The sequence below is a fragment of the Acomys russatus genome, chromosome 11 (genome assembly GCF_903995435.1).
Source record: "Acomys russatus chromosome 11, mAcoRus1.1, whole genome shotgun sequence".
Classification (NCBI taxonomy): Eukaryota; Metazoa; Chordata; class Mammalia; order Rodentia; family Muridae; genus Acomys; species Acomys russatus.
In genome coordinates this window covers 61902623-61926160 of record NC_067147.1, presented here as the reverse complement: position 1 = coordinate 61926160, position 23538 = coordinate 61902623, and the positions used below count along the sequence as shown (strand labels likewise).

At 53.4% G+C, this 23538-nt stretch overlaps 3 protein-coding genes across 7 annotated transcripts; all 3 read left to right on the top strand.

Annotated features, from left to right (window-relative positions):
• The first annotated feature begins 821 nt into the window (after positions 1-821).
• On the top strand, positions 822-7293 carry Mrps18b (mitochondrial ribosomal protein S18B). The gene is made up of 7 exons (XM_051153614.1): positions 822-938; positions 2379-2487; positions 2571-2668; positions 2755-2823; positions 5161-5227; positions 6337-6396; positions 6934-7293. The coding sequence occupies exons 1-7, from the start codon at positions 828-830 to the stop codon at positions 7218-7220; spliced, it is 801 nt and encodes a 266-aa protein (XP_051009571.1). The 5' UTR covers positions 822-827; the 3' UTR covers positions 7221-7293.
• Positions 7294-7771: 478 nt separating this feature from the next.
• Atat1 (alpha tubulin acetyltransferase 1) lies at positions 7772-18791 on the top strand. Of its 5 annotated transcripts, XM_051153610.1 has the most exons (13): positions 7772-7923; positions 8312-8372; positions 8455-8546; positions 8648-8708; positions 8824-8937; positions 9111-9212; positions 12730-12775; positions 12889-12957; positions 15220-15291; positions 15523-15766; positions 17968-18047; positions 18134-18176; positions 18487-18791. In XM_051153610.1, the coding sequence occupies exons 1-13, from the start codon at positions 7817-7819 to the stop codon at positions 18650-18652; spliced, it is 1257 nt and encodes a 418-aa protein (XP_051009567.1). In that variant the 5' UTR covers positions 7772-7816; the 3' UTR covers positions 18653-18791. The 5 variants fall into 5 exon arrangements, with proteins under 5 accessions (XP_051009567.1, XP_051009566.1, XP_051009568.1 ...); XM_051153609.1 differs by lacking the exon at positions 12889-12957 and having other exon boundaries at positions 18487-18790; XM_051153611.1 differs by lacking the exons at positions 17968-18047; positions 18487-18791 and adding an exon at positions 16561-16562 and having other exon boundaries at positions 18085-18376.
• Positions 18792-19060: 269 nt separating this feature from the next.
• On the top strand, positions 19061-23488 carry C11H6orf136 (chromosome 11 C6orf136 homolog). Its single transcript, XM_051152641.1, has 6 exons — positions 19061-19206; positions 20179-20571; positions 20999-21087; positions 21609-21809; positions 23168-23237; positions 23304-23488. The coding sequence occupies exons 1-6, from the start codon at positions 19135-19137 to the stop codon at positions 23415-23417; spliced, it is 939 nt and encodes a 312-aa protein (XP_051008598.1). The 5' UTR covers positions 19061-19134; the 3' UTR covers positions 23418-23488.
• The last annotated feature ends 50 nt before the right edge of the window (positions 23489-23538 follow it).

Sequence of the window (23538 nt, the reverse complement as noted above, 5' to 3'; positions counted from 1 at the left end):
GGTGTTGCTGAGGCTTGTTTTGTTTTCCTGATGGCCGGCCTGTCTTTCTCCGAGAAAACTCAACCTGGGATAAGAGGAACACAAAAGGAGAAAGATGTAATCAGTACGGGTCGCCTTCAAACCATGCCCCGGTGACATTTCTTCCCGCCCCGAGGACGGCGGCCGCCCGCGCGATCCGCGTCCTCCCTGCTGCCCGGGCCAACGGCTCTCGGCGGATTCGGTGGCCTGCAAGCGACGGGACTCCCAAACTTACCTCTAAACGAACCCCAGAATGGCGGCCGCCCGCTCGGGCGGAGTCCTTTATACCCGGCCGCCGCCCAACGCACCCTAACCTGATGGGGAAACGCCCCTCGGCGCGCGAGGCGAACGCTGATTGGCCAGCACGGAGGCCGGGTCGCCCGCCGATTGGACGTCCCTCCTCCGCCTCCGGGAAGCCCCGTCCCTCGCTTCCCCTCTTCCGCGTCCTTCTGATCCCCTCTGCGCCAGCGCGTGATCGCCGCGCCCGGAACCTCCCTTCCCGCTGCCTCCCACTTCCGCCCGGGGGGAGGGGACAACGAGTCTCACCCTCGGTTGGTCCGACCCACGGGGCGCATGCGCACTGGGAGCCCGCTGGTCAAAATCGCACTCAAAACTGCCCTAGTGTTAGAGCCCGACCATGGCATCTAGGAGTCACCGTGACCGGTCCCGGAGAAAAGCGATTTTGACGGCTAGTTCGATTGTGACGCAGATTAAATTCGCGTCCGTCTGCGGACCCCGCCCTTTGACCTTGCGTCCTCTTCCGCAGTGCGGGATTAGGCCGTGGCCACGCCCGACTTAGTGTCCCGCGCATGCGCGGCGGTCCGGCCGTACGCCGGGCGTGCGTCAAGATGGCCGCCTCCTTGCGGCACACGCTGCAGAGGCGGCTTCCTACCCTCTTAAGAAGTTCCTACGGAGTTCAGGTAACAACCCGGAGGACTCGCTCTGCCTCCCTATGGCGTCTGTGCCTTCAGCCTTCTCTTCACCGCCAGGAGTCAAGGAGTCTACGTCTGGGTTTTACACCACCCTCTGTCCCCGACGGCGCGCGTTTTCTAATGCTGGGTCCTTCTGGCCAGAGCCAGGGTTAGGAGTCATGGTCTCCCGTCAAGCCCCATGAAAAGACCTAGGTTGTGGGGTTACTCCTCGCGACACGCGCCACTGCTTCTTCACTAGGTCATGCGTTCCTGACGTGCTGCCCTGGGAGTGCCCTTGTGCCAAAGGACCCTGACTTGATCCTTTCCCAGCTCGGGTTGGTCGCATAGGTGACCTTGGATTCCTCCTCTTTCTGCCTCCACCCCCCTGGAGCAGGCGTGATGCACCACTCCCTCCCCGCTCCACCTCTTACCACACCAGTTTCTTACCAGAGCAGGCGTGAGGGCTTAATTCTGCTCTCTGGATTGAGCTTGCCCTCTAGCCTGCGGTACTCACCACCCTGGAGGTTCTTAGCAGGGCAGGGAGGAATAGGAAGGCTTGTCCGGACGCCACTCCCTAAAGTGGGACTAAAGAGTGGTGACAGAGGTCACAACCGAAGTAATAATAGGCTTGTTAGCTTCAACGCTAGCGTTAGTACTCAAATTTGTTTTGCCCTGTGGAATGTTGACCTGCAGCATTTTATAAAACTGTTCAACTCGGTGACACAGGGCTTTTCTCATCTGATTCATACCCTGCTCTCTATAAAAATCTTTTTTTATATTTTTTAATTTTTTTTTATATAAAAATCTTATTTCCCAAAGGTTAAGCATATTTTCTACTAACTATGCTCGTCAAGCACAGATCTTTGCATGCCAAGTTTTTTAAGTTGTTACATTCCACAAACGTTCTAATTATCTCTTCACCTGGTTGGCTTATCCTTGTAGGATCTGATTGGGGAACTAGGTAGACTGATTGTCAGTTTAACACCAACAGAAGTGCTACTTGATTTTTTTTTTTTTCGTTTTGTTTTGTTTATGAGACAGAGTTTCTCTGTGTAGCCTTGGCTGTCCTAGGCTCCCTCTGTAGGCCAGGCTGGCCTCGAACTCACTTTGATCCACCTACCTCTGCCTCCCGAGTGCTGGGACTAAAGTCATGCGCCACCACGGCCGGCAGAAGTGCTGTTTTCATATGCTTAGTTATACTGATATTTTAGACACACATTGCACTCTTCTCCCCTAAGTGTGATAAAACAAATTATTACAACCTTTTCTTGAGCTGGGCGCTGTGATGGACGCCTGTAATCCCAGCAGGGAGGCAGGGGCAGATGGATCTCTGTGCGTTCCAGGACAGTCAGGGCTACACAGAGAAACCCTGTCTTGGGAGGTGGGGGTAGGGACAGCCAACAACCACCTTTTCTTGGAACTCATCCACTCATTTTACTCTCTTTGTAGGTCCCCCTCCAGACTCTTTGCACCAAAGGTGGTCCTGACGAAGATTCTCCATCCTCACTTCCCATCTCCCCTTACGAAAACGAGCCTTGGAAGTATCTGGATTCAGAAGGTGCCACAGAATATGGAGGGAAGGAGGGAAGGTGGGGCCTGCCGCCTGTGTGCATGAATTCACCCGTCTGATCTTTATTTCAGAATACCAGAACCGGTATGGTTCTCGCCCTGTTTGGGCTGACTACCGCCGCAACCACAAAGGTGGTGTGCCACCACAGCGGACCCGAAAGACATGTATTGTAAGTTTTAAGGATCTCGTGCTGGTGGGATGTGAAGAGGAGGTAGGGAAGGTAGTGTCAATCCTTATTTTGTTGTTTATCTACAGCGGAAGGATAAAATAGCTGGAAACCCATGCCCCATCTGCCGCGACCACAAGCTGCACGTTGACTTTAGGGTAAGGAGACTCTTTGATCCTGAGTCAGTGTTTGTAGCCTCTACGGTGCTAAAGGGCTTATCAGGGTCTTTCACATCCCTATACTAGAACGGTCTTTTTGTTTTGGTTTGAAGCAGGGTTTCCATTTTATTGGGAGGATTTAGTTCATTCTCTTGAAATTTGTACTCTAAGTTTCAAGTAAGAAAATCCCATGCTCGCTGTGAGTTCGAGGCCAGCCTGGTCTACAAAGTGAGTCCAGGATAGCCAAGGCTACACAGAGAAACCCTGTCTCGAAAAACCAAAAAAAAAAAAAAAAGAAAAGAAAATTCCATGCTTGAGTGGGACGTGCTGACACGCCTTTAAAGGAGGCAGAGGTGGGTGGGTCTCTGAGTTCGAGGCCAGCCTGGTCCACAGAGCAAGTTCAGGATGGCCAGAGAACCCTGCCTTGAAAGATACATATTTGAAAGTAGACTTGGTTGACATGTGTCTGTAACCACAACCCCGGCAGGCGGAAACAGACATGTGAGTACCAAGTTCCAGGCCCTGTCCTAACCCTACACAAAGGAGGGAAAGGCTCACTTCTCCTGGGTGACTCCCAGAGACTAACGGGGATGGACGTAGGATGAGACAGGGTCTATGCAGCTGATCTTCTGGTCCTCCTGCCTTCCTCAGGGCTGTGGGTGACAGGTGTGTGACATCACACTTAACTCAAAGGTTAATTACTTTTTTAAACAAAAGAATAGATACGTTAATAGAAAACTCCCAGAGACCAGAGCAGATGGAAGGAAGGGACCCTATTTGTTCTTTTACAGTTATTAGTCAGGGTGTGGGGCAGGAGCTTGCCTCCATTTTTCTCTTTTGAGAAAGGGTCTGTGTATACAACCCGAGATGAGCCAGACTCGGTGTCTCCTGTCTCAGCTATGCGCTGCCTTCCCTAGTTGTCTGTTTCCTTTCCCTCCCAGTATCCAGTGAGATGCTGGGAATTGGGGTTAGAGGACAGAGATACGAAGGGAGTCGTAAAGTACGATAGATTTTGTTCCCTAAAAAGGCCTTCAAGATGGGGCTGGAGGTGGCTTAGTGTATTAAGAGCACTGGCCGCTCCTCCAGAGGTCCTGAGTTCAATTCCCAGCAACCACATGGTGGTTCACAACCATCTGTAATGTGATCTGGTGCCCTCTTCTGGCACTCAGACGCACATCAGATAGAGCACTATAAAATAAATAAAATCTTTTTTTTTAAGGTCTTTAAAGAGCTGGGCATGGTGGCACAGCCAAGGCTGCACAGAGAAACCCTGTCTCATAAAACAAAACAAAAAATGATGTGACTTGCTTTTTTTTTTTAAATCCCTGGCTGTCCTGGACTAACTTTGTAGACCAGGCTGGACTTGAACTCAGAGCGATCCGCCTGCCTCTGCCTCCGTGAGTGCTGGGATGACTGGTGTGCTCCCCAAGGCTTACTACTTAGTGACTAATAAAAACCATAGAGATGCTCACAGGAGCCATAGCTATGGCTGCACGTGGAGGAAGCCGAGGTGTGGAGTGTCCGTCGGCTGGTGAGGGTGTGCAGCCTCCAAGCACAGTGTACAGGAGGCGATGGGTGCCTTCTCAGTCTGTCTGTGCCCAGTTAGAGAGAAGAGACGACCGGGCTGGGCATGGAGCAAGTGGTGAAGATGTAATAACCAGCTCTGTGACTCGGCTCCTCACCGTGGTGGCTGGTCCTGTGGGGCTGCTTAGTCACACACCGTACCCTCTGCCTGACGTTCAGCCTATTGTATTGTTTGTTACACATTTACTACGTTCTGAGTTATTCCTGGGTCCTTGTTGGCCACCTCCAATTCCTTGCTCAAGGGTGGACCGTTAGGAACTTGCTTCTCCGTGTCTCAGTGGAGAACGTAGGACGCGTGTGCGACATGAATTGGCTGGATAGTAGTAACGGCAACTGTGAGGCTATGGTTGGTCTTGTTGGTCTATTCTTCGAGGCAGGGTCTCTAGCTCTGGTTGTCCCGGAGTTCGCTCCACTCAGAATCATGGATCCGCTGCCTCAGCTTCCGGAGCACGGGTATTAAAGGTGTGCGCCAGCACTGCCCAGCTTTCACCATTTTGTTGGGTTTTTATTTGGGGGTTGGGTGGGGACGGGAACTCACAATGTAGCACTGGCTAGCTTTGAACACAGATATCCACTTTACTTCTGCCTCCTAATTGCTGGATTACACCTAAAAAGATGTAGCTCAGGCTGGCCTTAAACTCCTTGTCTTCCTTCTGTGTTCGCCTTTTCATTAAGTTCTGCTGGGGTGTGCGCTGTTGGCCTGCGGAGGTCTTGACCAGCCCTCACGTGCTTGTCTCTCTCTCTCTCCTGCAGAATGTGAAGCTCTTGGAGCAGTTTGTGTGTGCCCACACGGGGGTCATCTTCCACGCCCCGTACACAGGTCAGCTTGGCAGCGCTGTTAGCAGCTCTGTGGATTTCTTTGGAGCATTCCTGGTTGGGGGGTAGATGGTTTTTTGATAGTTTCTATGACTAGCAACAAAAGTGTGGTTGAAGCTTGTTTTGTGAGGACCCTCACTACACTAAAAGTTACATGTGCACAATAGACAGAGGTCAGCTTCTCTGGTACACTATCTAAATGTGCTTTTATTTATCTTTTTAAGATTTGTTTATTTTTTACTGGGTGCGGTAGTGCACGCCTTTAATCCCAGCACTCGGGAGGCAGAGGCAGGTGGATCACTGTGAGTTCGAGGACAGCCAAGGCTACACAGAGAACCTCTGTCTCGAGAGAAAAAAAAGAAAGAAAGAAAGAAAAAAGATTATTTTTTATTATGTATACAGTGCTTTGCCTGCATGTACACCTGCAGGCCAGAAGAGGGCACCAGATCTCATTATAGATGGTTGTGAGCCACCATGTGGTTGCTGGGAATTGAACTCAGGACCTCTAGAAGGGCAATCAGTGTTCTTAACCTCTGAGCCACCTCTCCAGCCCCCTGAATGTGCTTTAAAAGGCAAAGCATGCTTTTAATCCCAGCATGTGAGAGGTGGAGGCCAATCCCTGAGTGCCAAGGCAGCTATAGCAATATAGACCCTGTCTCAAGCATAAACAGATCGCTTGTGCCACTGGCACTTTATTTTGATATGTTCTACAGTTGTTTCAGGCAACAGTAGCGGAGACAAGTGCCATATGTCACAGAAGGGAGGACAGTCTGAACACACTGTCCGTGAGGGGCGTAGCCCGGTGTCCTGTCAGTCTCTAGAGTGAAGATTCGATAGTCATTGCTACTCTGTCACATTCCCTAATTTGAAATCACTTCCTCTCTCATTGAATATTTCTCTGTGGCTTGTCCAAGTCAACCTTTAGCCGCACTTGCCCACTAACTCGTCTTCTGGCCCATCTGCGGGCTGTGCCACTCACTGATACCTTCATGATGGCTGCACATCCATCAAGCTCTTGGGTGGGGACAGGGTCCTCCACAGTCAGCTGCTCTGAATAGAAATGTTACTGACTGCTTTGTGGGAAGGTTTCCAAGCCGGTTCTTCTCTCTGTAGGAGTCTGCATGAAGCAGCACAAGAGGCTGACCCAGGCCATCCAGAAAGCCCGGGAGAGTGGTGAGTGAGAGCGGGGGCACGGCGTGCTTAGTGTAGCACAGTGACTTGGGCTGAAACGTGCTCAGGCTCTCACACATCTCTGAGACGGTAGCTGCCAACGTACTACTAGGATTTTTCCAGAGCTGTGTGTAGTGCTGGGCCTGTGGTCACAGCTTCAGTCTTCAGGCCGCCGGGACTGCTATTGAGATGCTGTTTGAAACACAAAGGAACAAACGTTTCTTTCCTCATCTACTCTGTCTCCTGGGTCTTGACAGGCTTGTGTTTCTGTGTTCTGCACTCTGTGACCCTCTGACCTGGCTCACACAGCACCTTTGCACAGATGAGTGAAGGTGCCCTCAGGCGTGTGTGCAGTGACTGAAAACAGATTCTCAGGGAGGGCCCAGGCGGCACCTCCTGCTCTTTGTCGGGTTGTACAGTGTATGGCCTGCTGAAATGATTGATGGTTCGGATTGGTCTCTCCATTTGTAGTGCCTTTTTCCTTGTCTCTGAGTCTGAACTGCCCTTCCTCATCCACCATTATTTCCTTTAATGTCTTAGGTCTCCTCAGCTACTACGTTCCCCAGGTTGAGCCCCGAGATGCTGACTTGAGTACCGTGCATGGAGCTGTCAGTGTTACTCCACCGCCCCCCACCTTGTTGTCGGGTGAGCCGTGGTACCCGTGGTACCGCTGGCAACAGCCACCGGAGAGAGAGCTGTCCCGCCTTCGCCGGCTCTACCAAGGAAATCTCCTAGAAGAAAGTGGACCCCCACCTGAGTCAATGCCTGAGGTGCCCACTCCACCAGCTGAGGCTTCCACTGAGCAGACCGGCTCCCATAGTGCTTAGAACTTGTGACCTGGGGAAGAAGTCAGAGGTTAAGGGTTGGGTGATGGCACGTGTGCTGTGGCAGTGGCCGACTCTAGGACACGACTGCACGGCTCAGGCTGAAAGGGACCTAGGTGCAATCGGGAAGCTGACTGGAGAACCACCCACACGGGACCCGCTGACTCCGGTGTGTGCCCCTGATGGACCCTCTGTTTCAAACCTGCTGGCCCAGCCCTCTCACAATAAAGCTACGTCTCCTCCTGTCCTGGCTTCCTTTGGGCTGTCTTTTCAAAATGTGGGGTGGGAGTGTGGTCCATTTACTAACTGGAAACAACAGCAAAGAAAGGGTGTGTGACTGGCTTTTCCGAGGGTCCCCTCAGCTCTTCTGTGGGGGCGGGATACTCGGTTGCCATGGCAGCACCGGGGCACAGACCCACAAATGAGTCCTGTTGCTAGAGAACAGCTGGTTTGATGAGAAAAATGGGGTCTCCCAGGGGCTGGACTCTGCTGTGGGGGCGGGGTGAACCCTCGGGGCGGGTCCTGGAAATAAAAGACTCGCCGGCCCTGGTAGCGGAAGTGACGTTGTGTGGGGCGTGTCCGGTCCAGCACAATGGGCCATGGAGTTCCCGTTCGATGTGGATGCGCTGTTCCCGGAGCGGATCACCGTGCTGGACCAGCACCTGCGGCCTCCGGCCCGCCGACCCGGAACCACAACGCCTGCCCGGTGATATTTCAAACCCACCCCATGGCCCTTCTGTCCCGGCTCCTCTCCAAACCGGGGCCAAAGCACCACGCCCCCTTCTCCTCGCCATTCCTTCTGCGGTCCAGCCCGGCTTTTGGTGACCTTTGCCCCCGGATCTAGCCGGGCTCCTCGGCCAGCATCTGTAACCTTCTGCCCTGTGGCCGGGGTGGCCCGAGCCAGGGGCTGCGCTCTGGGTGGCCCGCCCTCACCACTGCCCCACTGTAACCACGTGGGAGCTGGGGACCGAAGTTTAGCTTCTGGAGGGGTGGAGTGGGAGGTGAGCTCCCAGGCGAAGCATGGAAAGTCTGGGAGGGAGTCAGGCAGGCGGCCGTGAGCCGGCGAGTGTCTGACCCGCCCCCTCTCTCTGTAGTGTGGACCTGCAGCAGCAGATCATGACCATCGTGGACGAGCTGGGCAAGGCCTCTGCCAAGGTACGCGACGCCTCTAGGAGGAGCAAAAGGGAAGCGGGCGGCGGGTAGGGAGCCCGTGCAAAGTCAGTCTTCCTCTCTGCAGGCCCAGCATCTTCCTGCACCCATCACCAGCGCCTCAAGGATGCAGAGTAACCGCCATGTCATCTATGTCCTGAAGGGCACGTCAGCCCGGCCGTGAGTTCTCTTGTCCTTAGCTGTCCTCCCTTCCTTTCCCATCTCACCCTCACCCCCAGACAGCTGCCCCCGCCTGCTTCATCATTTTCCCCATCCCACAGGGCAGGGAAAGGAGCCATTATTGGCTTCCTCAAAGTTGGATACAAGAAGCTCTTTGTACTGGTGAGTGTTGCTGCAGACGAGGCGTTGGTGATCTCTGGTGGCAGAGAAGGCGTGGAGGAGCATGGATGGGGTGGGCTCCTTCCTGGTGAGATGTGTGATGTTCTCGACCTCGCAGGATGACCGCGAGGCGCACAATGAGGTAGAACCGCTTTGCATTCTGGACTTCTACATCCACGAGTCGGTGCAGCGGCACGGCCACGGACGAGAACTCTTTGAGTATATGTTACAGGTACTGACCAGTCTTCACCAGTTAGTCAAAAATAGATCTAAAAGGGGTTCTCAGAGGCCCTGCTGCGTGCCCCACATTGGTCCCCTTTTCTCACAGTCCCTTGCCAGGCCCCCAATTTCCTGCTAGCATGCTCCCTCTACCACCCCCTGCCCTCTCGTTACTATTTCCTGCAGAAAGAGCGAGTCGAGCCACACCAACTGGCCATCGATCGACCCTCACCAAAGCTGCTGAGGTTCCTGAGCAAGCACTACAACCTGGAGAGCACAGTCCCGCAGGTCAGAGGCTCTGCACAGAGGCTCCGCCCTCATCCTAACCCCCCTTTAAAAAATTTACACTTAGATAACCGGGCGTGGTGGCCCACGCCTTTAATCCCAGCACTCAGGAGGCAGAGGCAGGCGGATCGCTGTGAGTTCGAGGCCAGCCTGGTCTGCAAAGCGAATCCAGGACAGCCAAGGCTACACAGAGAAACCCTGTCTCAAAACAAACAAACAAACAAACAAAAAACCTTTCACTTATCTACTTCCTGGGTGCATTCCAGTTCCTGTGTGGAGGTGAAAAAAAAAACGTGAGAAGAACCAGTTTGGTCCTTCTGGGAGGCGGGTTCTGAAACTTGAAGGGTCAGCAAGTCCTTTACCCCGGACACACCTGGCCAGTGCTACCTCGGATGGTTTAGACTTAGGTATATGAAAACTTTGCCCATATGCATGTGTGTGCTGCGTGTCCAGGCCTAGGCCTGACACAGAGGTCAGAAGAGGCTGTCAGGTTGCTGTGAGCCACCACGTGGGTGCTGCGGACTGGTCGTTGGTCCTCTGCAAGAGCAGCGCGTGGCTCGTGGCTGCTGAGTGTGGCATTAAAGGGTTGCACCTCAGCTAATTTTTTTTTTTTGGGGGGGGGGGGAGAACTTCGTATGTTGTGGGTGTGGTATTGAGGTGCTCTTGTCCCCTCCCCCTTCCCCTCCAACTCTTCCCATAGCCCCTTCCAAATTATTGTCTCTTTATAATTGTTATATGAACACACACACACAGAGGTATATTATGCACAGATATCTATATCTATATACAGATATAGATATATTCAGTCCCTTTATCTTTGTTTATATGTACCTGATTCCAGGGCCCCGCCTTGGTTTTTTTGAAACGGATGCTAGGATTGAAGGCATGTGCCACCACGCCCAGCTGGTTGTTTGTAGGTTTTTTGTTTTTGTTTTTGTTTTGTTTTTTTAAAATTTATTATATATAAAGTGTTTCGCCTGCATGTAGACCTGCTAGCCAGCAGAGGGCACCAGATCCCAGTATGGATGATTGTGAGCCACCGTGTGGTTGTTGGGAATTGAACTCAGGACCTCTGGAAGAGAAGCCGGTGCTCTTAACCTCTGAGCCATCTCTCCAGCCCTGTTTGTTTGGTTTTTGTTTTTATTTTTATTTTTTTGGTTTTTTTGAGACAGGGTTTCTCTGTGTAGCCTTGGCTGGCTTGGACCCGCTTTGTAGACAAGGCTGGCCTCGAACTCACAGCGATCCACCTGCCTCTGCCTCCCAAGTGCTGGGATTATAGGTGTGCGCCACCACGCCCGGCTTTGTTTGGCTTTTAAAAGAGGGTCTCACTATTTAGCTCTGGCTGTCCTGGAACTCACTATGTAATCAGGCTAGCTGTACACGGAGATCTGCTCAGAGTGCTGGGACTAAAGGCATGTGCCACTGTGCACAGCTTTGTTGTTTTTGTTTTGAGGGACTTCTGTTTTTTAGAGTGTGTCACTGGGTGGTGCTATCTGGCCTGGAACTCATAGATGTACAGTAATCCTACCTACTGAGATTACCACACTCCCATGTTATTTTCTGGTGGTGGTGATGGTGGTGGTGGTTTTGAGACAGGGTCTCTGTGTAGCAGCTTTGACTGTCCTGGAACCAGCTTTGTGGATCACACTGACCTGAACCACGGAGACCAACCTGCCTCTCCCTCCAGAGTTTCCCACCGCCCCTGGACATGGGTGGTTTACTGACCTCATTTTCAGCCCCAAACATAAGCGGCTCACTTCCACTGTGTTCCCACACAGGCCGTTGCTCATTTCGTAGACATTTATGGCAGATCCAGAATAGACATCCCAGGCCTCGGGGAGCTGGGTTTGTCATGGGAGAGTGATTTTATGAGTTTAGAAACACATTGCTAATGTGTTCAACAAATATTTCCTATGTGTCTGACACTGTTGTGGGCACTAGGAATACCTTTGTTGGCTCTGTTTCTTAACAATTAAGCTTTATTATACAACCCAACTAGCTTCACCTGTGACAAAGCTTTCCCACATACCTCACTCAACCAAACAAAAGAATCTGGTTTCTAAATGTAGAACCAGGCAAACATAACATATTCTGTGGCTGAGCAAGGTCGTACACCCCTTTAATTCTAGCACTGGGGAGGCAGACGCAGGCAGATCTCTGAGTTCACGGCCAGCCTGGTCTAATGGTCTAAATATCGCGTCCCAGGACTTCACAGACAGCCCCTGTTTCAAAAAACCAAAAAGTATTCTATACTGTGATTAAGGGTTTCTCTGTGTAGCACCAGCTGACCTGGACTCATTTTGTAGACCGGCCCGGCCTTGAACTCACAGCGATCCGCCTGCCTCTGGCTCCCCAAGTGCTGGGGTTAAAGGTGTGCCCCACCACATCCACCTCTTATTTGTAGTTTCAATAATTCCATGTGGATTTTAAGATCAGCTTGTTGGGATCAGCGATTTTGAGGCATGAGCCTTTAATCCTAGAACTTGGGAGGCAGAGGCACGTGGATCTCTATGAGTTTGAGGCCAGCCTGGTCTACAGCCAGAGCTACGCAGAGAAACCTAGCCTTAAAAACAAAAACAGAACTAGAGGAATGCCTCGCCAGTTAGTAGCACTGGCTGCTCTTCCAGAGGTCCTGAGTTCAGTTCCAGAAAATACATGGTGGCTCACAGCCATCCGTAATGGAATCTGATGCCCTTTTCTAGCCTGTAGGCACACATGCAGACAGAACATTCATACATAAGTAAACTTAAAAAAAAAAAAAAAAAAAAAAGACAGGCGGTGGTGGCGCACGCCTTTAATCCTAGCACTTGGGAGGCAGAGGCAGGTGGATCTCTGTGAGTTCAAGGCCAGCCTAGTCTACAAAAGTGAATCCAGGACAGTCAAGGCTACACAGAGAAACCCTGTCTGGAAAAAGAAAAAAGAAAAAGAAAAGAAAGGAAAATGTGTGTGTGTGTATGTGTGTGTGTGTGAGAGAGAGAGAGAGAGACAGACACACACACACACACACCACCACCTGGCTAGACTTGTTATTTTATGTGTGTGAATGTTTTGCCTGATGAATGTGTGCATGATATTTATGGAGTAGGTCAGAAAAGGGTGTTAGGTCCCCTGGAACCCGAGTCACAGATGGTTGTGAGCCACCTGTGGGTTCTGGGAACTAAACCACATAAACCACAGGCCTCTGCAGGAGCAGCAAGGGCTGCTAACCACTGAGCCATCTCTCCAGCCCCTTGTTTTGTTTCTTGGGGCAGGGTCTCATGTAACCCATGCTGGTCTCCAGCTCTGTGTAGCTGGCCTTGAACTCCTGGCGTGCCTGCCTCTTCCCCCAAGTGTTAGGATTTCAGGCATGTGCTACAGCACCCAATGTGTGTGGTACTGAGGCTTGAACCCAGAGCTACATGCATGGCAGGCCGTCACTCTATTAGCTACGCCACACCGGAGCCCGCCCCTGCTGTCTGTCTGGCACAGGCTCTGTCCCCGCTGAGGGTGAGTGGACAACGCGCTCTGCTTCGTCTTGCAGGTGAACAACTTCGTGATCTTCGAAGGCTTCTTTGCCCATCAGCACCGTGAGTTGCCTTGCCTTGTGTTGGCCTAGTAGTTGGGAAAAGGTAAAGGAAAGAGGTGGGCTCTTGGTTCGACTGGCCCCCACTGAGGGCCCCCACCTCTTCCTTCCTCACAGGGCCCCCCACTTCCTCTCTGAGGGCAGCTCGGCACTCTCGCACTGCTGCGGTCGATCCCACGCCCGCTGGTAAAGCCTGCAAGGACGGGTGGAATTCAAGGGCAGTGAGGCCTGGCCTCCCAGGAGGCTCTGCAGCGTGCAGTGCTGTCCGTCTGCCCCGCACTGCTGGGAGCGACTGCAGTTTATAACTACCAGGAGCTCAGCTCCTGCCCCTCCTGGAGCACAGGCTCTAACCTGCTGCTTTCCGGCCAAGGCACACCCAGCCCTGCTCTTGGCAAGAGTCTGAGCCTCCCCGCTAGGTCAGCTCCCTCAAAACAGGCCCCCATCAAAGTGCTGTAAATTCCTCAGGCTCCGTCAGCCAGGGACAGGCAGGCAAAGGGGCCCAGGAGTCCTTTCATTTCTATTCATGGGATAGTGATGTGAACACTTTAAAGTGCAAATATTTGTTTTAGAAGAAAATGCTTAAAATCTTTAACATTTTTGCCTGGCATGGTGACACCTGCACTCAGGAAGCCAAGGCAGGGGGAACTCTTGTGAGTTTGAAGCCAGCCCTGGCTATAAGGCAAGCTCTAGGCCAAGACTGCATAGAGATCTTGCCTTAAAAGAAATTTTTTATCAAATATAATTTAACCTATTTATATTAAAGCCCACAGCTGGCCAGGCATGTGGTTTATACCTTTGTAATTTTGTTTTTTTGTTTTTCAAGACAGAGTTTCTCTGTGTAACAGTCCTGGCTGTCCTGGACTCACTTTTGTAGACCAGGCTGGCCTAGAACTCACAGCGATCCACCTGCCTCTGCCTCCCGAGTGCTGGGATGGATTATACCTTTAATTCCAGCACTTGGGAGGTAGGGACAGGTGAATCCCTGAGCTTGAGGCCAGCGTGGTTTACAGAGTGAATTCTAGGACAGCCAGAGTGACACAGAGAAACCCTATCTCAGGGGGAAAACAAAACAAAACCCTCTCAGGCTGCCTGCTGCCCTCTCCCCCCGGCCCCCAGTACATCCTTGGGGACAGCACAGCCTACACCAGCTCTGTGGTGCTGGCTGGTACGGAGTGGCCTCCTTCCTGGGCCAGCCTGTGGCTGTTTACATTCCTTCTTGCCAAGAAAAGGAGCAACAGTGGCCCCAACACCAGCTCATCGCTCCTTATTACATCAGCTTAGGCTCCCAGAGGCTGTCACATCCATGCTTGCTGGTTCTGAGGCTGCTCCAGCATGCAGTGAGGTCATGCATCTGGGATGGATGCAGCTCCACAGAGAGTTACTGGATTCTCCATCCTTACCTGTGACGGAGGCAGGAGACAGAGAGACCCCCACGCTTCTACACATTAACTCCCATTTGATGAAGCACTTTTGCAGATGCCCATGTTTTGTCTATCTTCTTTCTCTCTTTGGGGAGGAGGAAGTGGAGACAAGATCTTTCTGTGTAGCTCTGACTGTCCTGGAACTCAATATGAGGACCAGGGTAGCCTTGAACTCACAGAGGTCGGCCTGCCTCTGGTTCTCAAGTGCCGCGACTGAAGGCCTGCGCCACCGTGCCCGGCTCCTTCTTCTGACGCAGGGTCTCACTATGTAACTCGCTGTGGTGACCAGGCCTGCCCCTGCCTCCCACTGCAGAGACTGAAGGCATGCACCAGCACTTGGAACTTCCTCACTCTATTACTATTCTAAAGCCTAAGGCCCGGTGTGGTGGCACACTGCTTTAATCCCAGCACTCGGGAGACAGAGGCAGGCGGGTCACTGTGAGTTTGAGGCCAGCCTGGTCTACAAAAGTGAGCCCAGGACAGCCAGGGCTGTTACACAGAGAAACACTGTCTCGAAAAAAAACTTTTAAAAAACCAAACTAATAAGACCTCGGTCTTTCCATATCTTTTTGTATAGGAAGGAGAGGTTCGCAAGTCCTCTCCTCTCCCTGAATAATTCCCAATTAACCGAGGGCTTTGTCCGTCTCATCTAGAGGGACCCAGGGTCCTCACTGGCCCAGCTGGGACTATTCCACTGCCCCAGAACCCCAGGGGGGCCTGACAACACCCATGGACAGTAAGAGCTCACCTCCCCTTGGCCATCCTTTTCCTGCATATCCCAGGCCCCAGTCTCCCCTGGATCTTTCTCCTGAAACTCTGTGTTTGGCCTGTTCCTTCTGGCTGTCCCCAAAGTGCTCCAGCATTTCCCCCGCCCAAACTCCCTTTGGTGTGCTGGCTCTGCCGCAGCACGGCTTCTGTGCTGGCGTTCCCAGGAGGAGCTGTCGGTGTCAGGGAACAGAAGTGTGGGATTGTGGGCAAATGGAAAGTGCATCTCCTAAAACTCCCTTGTCCCATCTGTTACCACCAGCCCCAGCACGGAAGCTGCCACCAAAAAGAGCAGAGGGAGACATTAAGCCATACTCCTCCAGTGACAGAGAATGTAAGGGATTTGAGGGTGGCTGGGGGTGGAGTGGTCGGGGAGGAGAGCTGGGCCTGAGGACACCTAGAAAGGGGAGGCTGGCTAGGCATAAGGACCCAGGGCAAGTGGCTAAGGGCCGGTAACCAGGGGACAGCATTAGAAGGCTGCCGTTGCTTTCTACCTAATCTTTATTATTGTGATGCCTTTCTCCCTTTTCTCCTCTCTTGTACCCTCTCTTCTTCCTCTCCCCAGTCCTAAAGGTGGCTGTGGAACCTCCTTGGCCCCTGAACAGGGCCCCTCGCCGTGCCACACCTCCAGCCCACCCACCTCCACGCTCTAGCAGCCTGGGAAACTCACCAGATCGGGGTCCCCTCCGGCCCTTCGTGCCAGAGCAGGAGCTGCTCCGCTCCCTGCGTCTCTGCCCCCCACACCCTACTGCCCGCCTTCTGCTGGCCACTGACCCTGGGGGCAGCCCAGCACAACGCAGACGCACCAGGTAATAGGCCTGCAAGTTTGGGGGCCTCGGGGTGTCTAGGGGTGAAGAAATGGTAAAGAATAAGGTGGGTCCCCCAGAAATGTGAAACAGTGAAGTCTACGAAGGCACCGATTTCTGCAGCACTGGTCTGAGAAAGAGTGAAGGCGCTAAGGGGCTGCGCATGCAGGGTGGGGCTGGTTGTATTTTGAGAGTCCTTGAGAGAGTAGGAGGATGTAGAGACTGGTCGGGTGGGGGCCCTGAGCCTTTCAGGACTGGGGAGGGCGGATCTTGGTTTAACATTTGCTGGGAATAGGCATGTCTCACAGAGTGGGAACTGGTGGGTTCCGAGGCCTGGGTGCCAAGAGCCCGTGCAGGGAGCAGGGAGTGGGCGTGTCCTTTATTTCTCCTCTTGGCCTCCTCTTCACCTCTGACTTCTCTGTTTTCTCTCTCCCCTGCCTTCCCTCTCCCCACTCCTGTCCATAACACCTTCTGCAGCTCCCTGCCCCGCTCTGATGAGAGTCGGTACTGACCGAACACCTGGGGGGGCAGACACCCCCTCTCCCAGAACCTGCAGCCCACTCTTCCATCAAGATTTTTTCTTCCCCTTTCTTGAACAACTGGGTTGCTAGGGTTCTAAATAGCCTAACACTTTGTAGCTTTTCTTACCACAGAAGACTCCCCTGTGCTCCACAGACAGGCAGATCTGTTCCCAGACCTTTGGGCTAACTGGCTCCCTAGAGCAGCACAGCACACTTACGGTCAGACTCCAGCCCACCCAAGGTCCAAGGGCCTCTTCTGCCAGGGAAACCTTTAAGGAGTGTCATGCCAATGGGTTAATTCCCTCCACGGTGCCCACCAGTAGCTCTAATCCTGCATCCTGATGCCACACAAACCTGCCCTTTTAGTCTGCTGATGCCAGCCTGGCAGCAGCTCTGCCTCAGAGCAGTGCAGGCTGGTATGTCAAGGACTCCCTGACTGCGCAGCAGGGCCCTCCCAGTGTGGCTCTGGGGTCCCACTGCAGTCGCTACCACTTTCTTCAGCCTGAGTCTGCGTCTCTGCAGCAGATCCCAGGACCACTTAGCTGTGTCTCTGGACATAAGCCTGGCCCCCTCTGACCTCCCTAGTTAGTACATGAACTTGTGAGATTGTCTTGAGATGAGATGGGGTCACCCTTCTGCTGCCCCTGTAGAAACACTCCCTCTCCTTCCCCCGCCCTCTGAGTGTGTGGTAGATCAGGTGCCCCGCTGTGTCCCCTCACATCCTCGGGAGCAGGCCCTCCCTCTCTGCCTATCAGTCCTTCCTGATTCCTTCTTCCTTTCAGTGTTGTCTCAATAAAGTGTGGATTCTTCCATGTTTTCTAAATTGACATTTTCAATGAAAAACAAACGGCTTAAGGTGTGCGGTTCTTTTGTGCTTCGCACTTTCTTCCTGGAGTCTCAGCCCCTTTCTGTCCCTCTGAGGCGCGCAGCGGAGCCGCAGCCCGCTGAGGGCCCGCCCTTTATCTGTCTTTATTGCTGGTTCTATTCAAGAGCTGAGTGACTGTATGTAGCCCTGTCTAGTCACTTGGGCACCTCAGGTCCCCTCCCCAGTGACCACCTCCTCCCTCCGGCCAGCCCTTGGTGAGGATTTGCTGGGCTCTAGCCTCGGGACTGTTTCCTTTGCTCCTCGTTAGCGTCTTCATGTCTGCAGCACAAAGCCCACAATGCTCCCTCAAGACAAGTCCCCCTAATATCAAGAATCCCCACAGGGTACTGGGCATGGTGGTGCACGCCTTTAATTCCAGCACTCGGGAGGGAGGGAGGCAGGGAGATCGCTGTGAGTTCGAGGATGGCCTGGTCTACAGAGCGAGTCTAGGACAGCCACGACTACACAGAGAAACCCTGTCTGGAACCTCTCATCCTGTTCCAAAACCAGCCTTTTCCTTCTATGTTTGGCCTTGCTACTCTGGTCTGGGGTTTCTTATATTTAAGGTAACCATGCTTTTTTAAACATCAGGGCACATGGTCCAACAAGCTTTTTTGCATGCAAGAGTTTTCATGACACAATTGGATCATATCACACACCACTCCAAGGGTGCTTCAGAAAATGTTGAGGTATAATGTAAGTCGTCCCCTCCCTCTGCTAGGAAACCCCTTTGTCCCATGCTGCTCCTCTCTCCTCGACCCCTCCATGCCACCTTTGGTCCTGAGCCTCTTCCCCATCCTCTGCCATTTCTTCCACAGGGGGACTCCCCCGGGGCTGGTAGCCCAGAGCTGCCACTACAGCCGCCACGGGGGATTCAGTACCTCATCCCCGAGCACAGGTAAGCAGCCGCTGTTTCTTACTCTGCAGTCCAGGAGGCCACATACACACTACCACAGGCTCCCCAGATGCCTGCTATTTCCGCAGGCAACCAAGAACGGAAGGAGGGGGCGCAGGAAGCAGAGCATAGGTGAGGTCTGCACCTCCCCCTAACATGCCTGCACCCCCTCACACTGCCTAACATTACTCTCAGATGCTTCCTCCTAAGCCTGTGTGAACGGAATACCAGCTTCTCCCACTCGTCTTTGTGCCTAACATCGTATAAGCCTTCTTCCTTGTGGGCTCAAGTCTGGCGCTTCCCTCTGCCACGCTCTGAGCACTCAAGTTTGCACTGGTACAGGTGTTCTCTACATTAAAGCTTGGCCCCTACGACCTTGAGGACACTCGAATAGTAGTCCCCAGCAGCAGCTCTGACATGCTCTCATCTCCCTGCCCACCAGGTCGGCCAGTGAGGACCAGGTCTTGTTGCAGGATGGGTCTGGGGAGGAACCACCGCACACGGTCGCCCCACCCCCACCAGCCGAGTCCTGGACGGTGGGTGGGGACATAATCAACGCCAGGTTCATACGAAACCTGCAGGAACGCCGCAGCACCAGGCCTTGGTGATCACAGCCCCCTCGGGCTCTTTCCAAGCCGATACTTTTACTCCCTCACCGCAGAACAGCGCCAAAGCTCAGCCCACAAAATGGATGGATGCATTCATTCATTCATTCATTCAACAGCCTGTCCGCTTCACATCGTTTGTATCTTATTTTTAACCAGAGTAATAAAATATTTATTTTTTTATCACCATAGCTACTGAAAATGAGTGGCTTGTCATCACTTGTCACCCACCCCTCCTCATTAAACCACGTGCAGCCCTGGCGCCCCCGGAGGCTGCGCAGGCGCCGTGGGAGCGCCCCGGCCGGCCAGGCGCAGGCGCACTCCGGCGCAGCGGCGGGCGCACAGTGCGCAGGCGCGCGGCGTCTCCGTCTCCCTCCCTCGGCCCGGCCCCCTCCCTCCTTTTCCCCTTCACGAAGCCGGCTCCGGGGCGCGCCGCCCGGTGAGGTGACGGGACGCGGGAGGCGCCCTCTCGCCCCCACAGCAGCATGTACCGCCCGAGCCGGGGGGCCGCCCGGCGCCTCGGGCCCTGCCTGCGCGCCTACCAGGCGCGACCCCAGGTGAGGCTGCGGCCGAGGCGAGGGGCGGGCGGGACCCTCCGCGGCGCCGGCAGGGGGCGGGGCGCCGGGCCGCGCAGGCGCAGTGGGGGGCGGCGGGGGGTCCCCGGGAGCTGCCGCCGCGCACCCCGCTCCCCGCCTCCCCGCCGTTACCTGTGCCCGGAGGTGACTTGAAGGGCAGGGCGGAGAGGCCGGGGCGCGGGCCTGCGTGCACTGCACCGTGCTGGCGGCGGGCCACCGGGCTGGAGGGCACCCGGGGCCGCCGGGGACTCGGGGTCGGGCTTGACCTAGGGTGACCTGCCATCCTCGCAGCAGCAGCGTTAGTGCAGCAACCGGCCCGGACTGTGTGATTTAATGGGGCTTAAAATGATGATAACTCGCACTTAATTACTACTCTGTGGTTGACGAGGTTTAATGTACATAGCCATCATAACGGAGGCCTCACTGTCGTCCCTGGACAGGAAACAGGCGTAGGGAAAGAGCCGTGGAGGCTCTGATAGAGTCGTATCATACCTTAACGTGGCTGTCCTTTACCTCGCACGACTGTCACGGGTACACGTTTGTAGAGGACATCATTTCACCCATGGTACAATAAAATAAGCCTGTCCTTCATAAAATACATCTTTAGAGTTCTTGGTGTCACAGGAGCAAACCTGGCTGGCCCCAGATAGATGGGACCGTAAACGTGAAGGTGCTTTTTCTAGAGTTGGGGAAGGTGTTCTCTGACACTCTTTCCTTGTGTGAAGACAGTAATGACCCCACCCCTCTGTCCTCTGGTAAATCCTCTGCTCCCAGAGAAGCAGATAGGGTTTGAAGGAGCATTAATTACTCAGGTGATTTTAAAAATGTATTTTTGGATTTGGAAGCTAGGGCTCACTGTGTAGCCCTGGGCAGCCCTGCCAGGGCCCGGCCTGGTACCACCTAGCTTAGACACTGATTTCCCCCCCCCCCCCCTTTCTGTTCGCTTTTCTCTAGGACCAGCTTTCTCCTCGGACTCTGCCATTCCCACCCCTCTGGCCCCACTCCACTCAACCCACTTCTCCATCGCTTCCTCCTCTCTGGTCACTCCTCCCATCCCCCCAGCCTCCCCAGGCTCCTCCACCACCTCTCCCTCAGGCCCAGGCTCTCAACTCACTGTGCAATGTGGTTCTTCCTCTGGGGAAGAGGGAGGAGGGGCCAGGGCCTGAGCTGCACAGTGGCTGTCTGGATGGGCTCAGGAGCCTTTTTGAGGGGCCTCCTTGCCCCTGTCCTGGGCCTTTGATACCTTTCCAAGCCCCTGGGACTTCCTGTCCTTCCCCCGCCAGCCCGTCAGGAGACGACAGCATGCAGGAACACCTGGCTGTCATGTATGAGAAACTGAGGCAAGAGGTAAGCAGAGCCTCTGTGGAGACGTGTTAGCTGAACTCTCAGCAACATGAGGCAGGCGTAGATCCCCGCTGCAAAGTGTCTTGCTGAGGAAAAGGGTGTCCCTTGGTTTGAATTAAGGACAGTTAAATTGGAGGTGACCTTTCACTTGGGGGTGGATGTGGTAGTTAGAAGACCTTAAAAATAACTGAGCTGGGCATGGTGGTGCACGCCTTTAATCCCAGCACTCGGGAGGCAGAGGCAGGGGGATCGCTGTGAGTTCAAGGCCAGCCTGGTCTACAAAGTGAGTCCAGGACAGCCAAAGCAGTGACACAGGCCTGTAATAGTCACGTCAGAGGTGGAGTATAGTTCAAGGTCAGCTTGGGCTACCTGTCTCAAAAATAAGTAAATTACATATATCCTAAAATGGGATCTTTTCTTTCCCACCCAGCTCCCCACCCTCTTCCTAGGCTCCCATGACTACACTCTGTACTCGATGGATGTGGAATTCGTCAATAACATCCTGAACATTCGTACCAAGTGAGAGTCGGGGCAAAAGGAGGGAAGAGGAGGGCCTAGCACTCAATGAGCACTTGAGTTTGTCCCAGGGACGGTCCTAGCTACTTTATTTATTTATTTATTTATTTATTTATTTTTTTATTTTTTTATTTTTTGGTTTTTCGAGACAGGGTTTCTCTGTGTAGCCTTGGCCATCATGGACTCACTTTGTAGACCAGGCTGGCCTCGAACTCACAGCGATCCGCCTGCCTCTGCCTCCCGAGTGCTGGGATTAAAGGCGTGCGCCACCACGCCCGGCCCTAGCTACTTTAAAAAAAAAAATATATTTATATATCACCCATATGGTATTTTGCCTGCAGGCCAGAAGAGGCTTGTTACAGATGGCTGTGAGCCACCATGTGGTTGCTGAGAATTGAACTCAGGACCTCTGGAAGAGCAGCCAGTGCTCTTAACCTCTGAGCCATCTCTCCAGCCCCCTAGCTGCCACTTCCTGGCAGAAGCCAGCTGCCGTCCTGACACCCCTGTCCCTCTGATTCCCACAGGGGCCGGACCTTGTACGTTATGTCCCTGACCCTTTGCCGCTTCCTAGCTTGGAACTATTTTGCACAGTTTCAGTTGGAGATCCTGCAGCTGACCCGCCACCCCGAGAACTGGACCCTGCAAGCCCGCTGGCGCCTAGTAGGTCTGCCCATACACATGCTCTTCCTGCGCTTCTACAGGCGCGACAAAGAGGAGCTTTACCGGTAAGCTGGACTCCGAGTCCCCTGGACCCCACCATCCCCACCCTCTGGCCCGGTCGCACTTCACCCACATCTGTCTTTTTCCTCTGGACACGCCCACCCACCCTCCTCCCTAGGCTCCTCCACCACCTCTCTCAGCTCACTGTGTGGTGTGGTTCTTTCTCTGGGAAGATGTAGGAGGTTCCCTAATATTACTGCTGTCTCGGAAGTTGGTGATCTTCCAGCAGTCCCTGACTTCTCCCGATTTGGCTGGAGGGTAGAGACGTTTAGTCTTCTTTTTTTTAATTTTTAAAAAATGTGTTTGTGTGCATGTGGTAGCACACATTATAGCATGTAAGTGAAGGTTCAGAAGACAGCTATGAGAGTCAAGCCTGAACCTGAGCTCAGGCCCTCAGGCCTGCGTGCAAGGACCTTACTCACCCGTCTCGGTGGCCCAGTCTACTTTTAATAAAATTAATGGACTGTTATGTCTGATAAGAAATGCCTTTTAAGCTGGGCGGTGATGGCAGAAGCCTTTAATCCCAGCACTCGGGAGGCAGAGACAGGCGGATCTCTGTGAGTTCGAGGCCAGCCTGGTCTACAAAGCGAGTCCAGGACAGCCAAGGCTACACAGAGAAACCCTGTCTCAAAAACAAAAAACAAAAAAAACCCAAAAATTAAAATAAGATAAAAATACCTTTCAGTTTTTTACTGTTACTTGGGCCTGACAAGCAGGAAGTACTTACTGAACAAATGCCTCCAACTTCCTGGAGGACCAGGAGCTGAAGACCAGCCTGGGTGAATGAAACCATCTCAAGAACCGAGCGAACAAAACTTACTGCACCCTGCACTGCTTCACGGCCGTAGGTGAAGCGCATGGCTAGGTGTCTGGCTGGGACGTCCCCCAAAATTGTTAGGCTCAGCCTCTGACGTGGTACATAAGCATTTAGACGGATGATTGCTGGGCCGCAGAGATGGTGCAGTAAAGGTGCTTTCCCCCAAGCCTGAAACCTCAGCTCAACACCTGAGACCCACGTGACGGGCGGGAGGACCGTCTCCCCACACTGCCTTCTGCCATGGCACATGCCCTCACGCACACCGTAGACAAATCGTGGCTCAATGACTTTGCTCCACAGTCTAATACGCTAAGGCCTCTGTCCAAGTAGCCTCTGATTTCAACCCAAGCATTGGGAATCGTCAGTTCTCCTCGGTGCCGTGTTGTGACTATGTTGGTCCCAGTGTTCAAGCTGAGAGTTGAAAGATCTGTCTCAAAACAGTTCACCAGTTGACCTGTCACATGGCAGACCTTAGGAACTTGTTTCAATATTTGAATTAAGCTTCAGGACAACTTACTTCCCTCAAAAAGCCTCTCCCTTCCATAGGACCTTTGACGCCTATTCCACGTTCTACCTGAATTCCAGTGGCCTCATTTGTCGCCATCACCTAGACAAGGTGAGTGTTGGGCCTGGGTGGGGAGGGTCGGGTCCCTCCGCAGCCTCCACTAACCTGTCTCTGCAGCTGATGCCTTCGCACTCACCGTCATCACCTGTCAAGAAGCTGCTGGTGGGAGCTCTGGTGGCCCTGGGGCTGTCAGAACCAGAGCCCGACTTACACCTGTGTTCCAAGGCCTGACCCAGACTCCAGGGAGGGCAGCACTGATGACTTTGCTACGCACAAAAGGAGGTGACAGTGGGCAAGGACGGCTGGGCCAGCTGCCTCCACGCCACGCTCCTTCCTTCTTCCCATCTCACGC

Bases quoted from the DNA above. Each gene is read 5' to 3' on its own strand.
- C11H6orf136 (XM_051152641.1), top strand. From the start codon at position 19,135: ATGTACCGCCCGAGCCGGGGGGCCGCCCGGCGCCTCGGGCCCTGCCTG. The intron at 19,207-20,178 runs GTGAGGCTGCGG...GCTTTTCTCTAG, and splicing joins CCTACCAGGCGCGACCCCAG to GACCAGCTTTCTCCTCGGAC. The intron at 20,572-20,998 runs GTAAGCAGAGCC...TTTCCCACCCAG, and splicing joins ATGAGAAACTGAGGCAAGAG to CTCCCCACCCTCTTCCTAGG.
- Mrps18b (XM_051153614.1), top strand. From the start codon at position 828: ATGCGCGGCGGTCCGGCCGTACGCCGGGCGTGCGTCAAGATGGCCGCC. The intron at 2,488-2,570 runs GTGCCACAGAAT...TCTTTATTTCAG, and splicing joins GAAGTATCTGGATTCAGAAG to AATACCAGAACCGGTATGGT. The intron at 6,397-6,933 runs GTGAGTGAGAGC...TTAATGTCTTAG, and splicing joins CCAGAAAGCCCGGGAGAGTG to GTCTCCTCAGCTACTACGTT.
- Atat1 (XM_051153610.1), top strand. From the start codon at position 7,817: ATGGAGTTCCCGTTCGATGTGGATGCGCTGTTCCCGGAGCGGATCACC. The intron at 8,938-9,110 runs GTACTGACCAGT...TATTTCCTGCAG, and splicing joins TCTTTGAGTATATGTTACAG to AAAGAGCGAGTCGAGCCACA. The intron at 18,177-18,486 runs GTGAGGTCTGCA...CCTGCCCACCAG, and splicing joins GCGCAGGAAGCAGAGCATAG to GTCGGCCAGTGAGGACCAGG.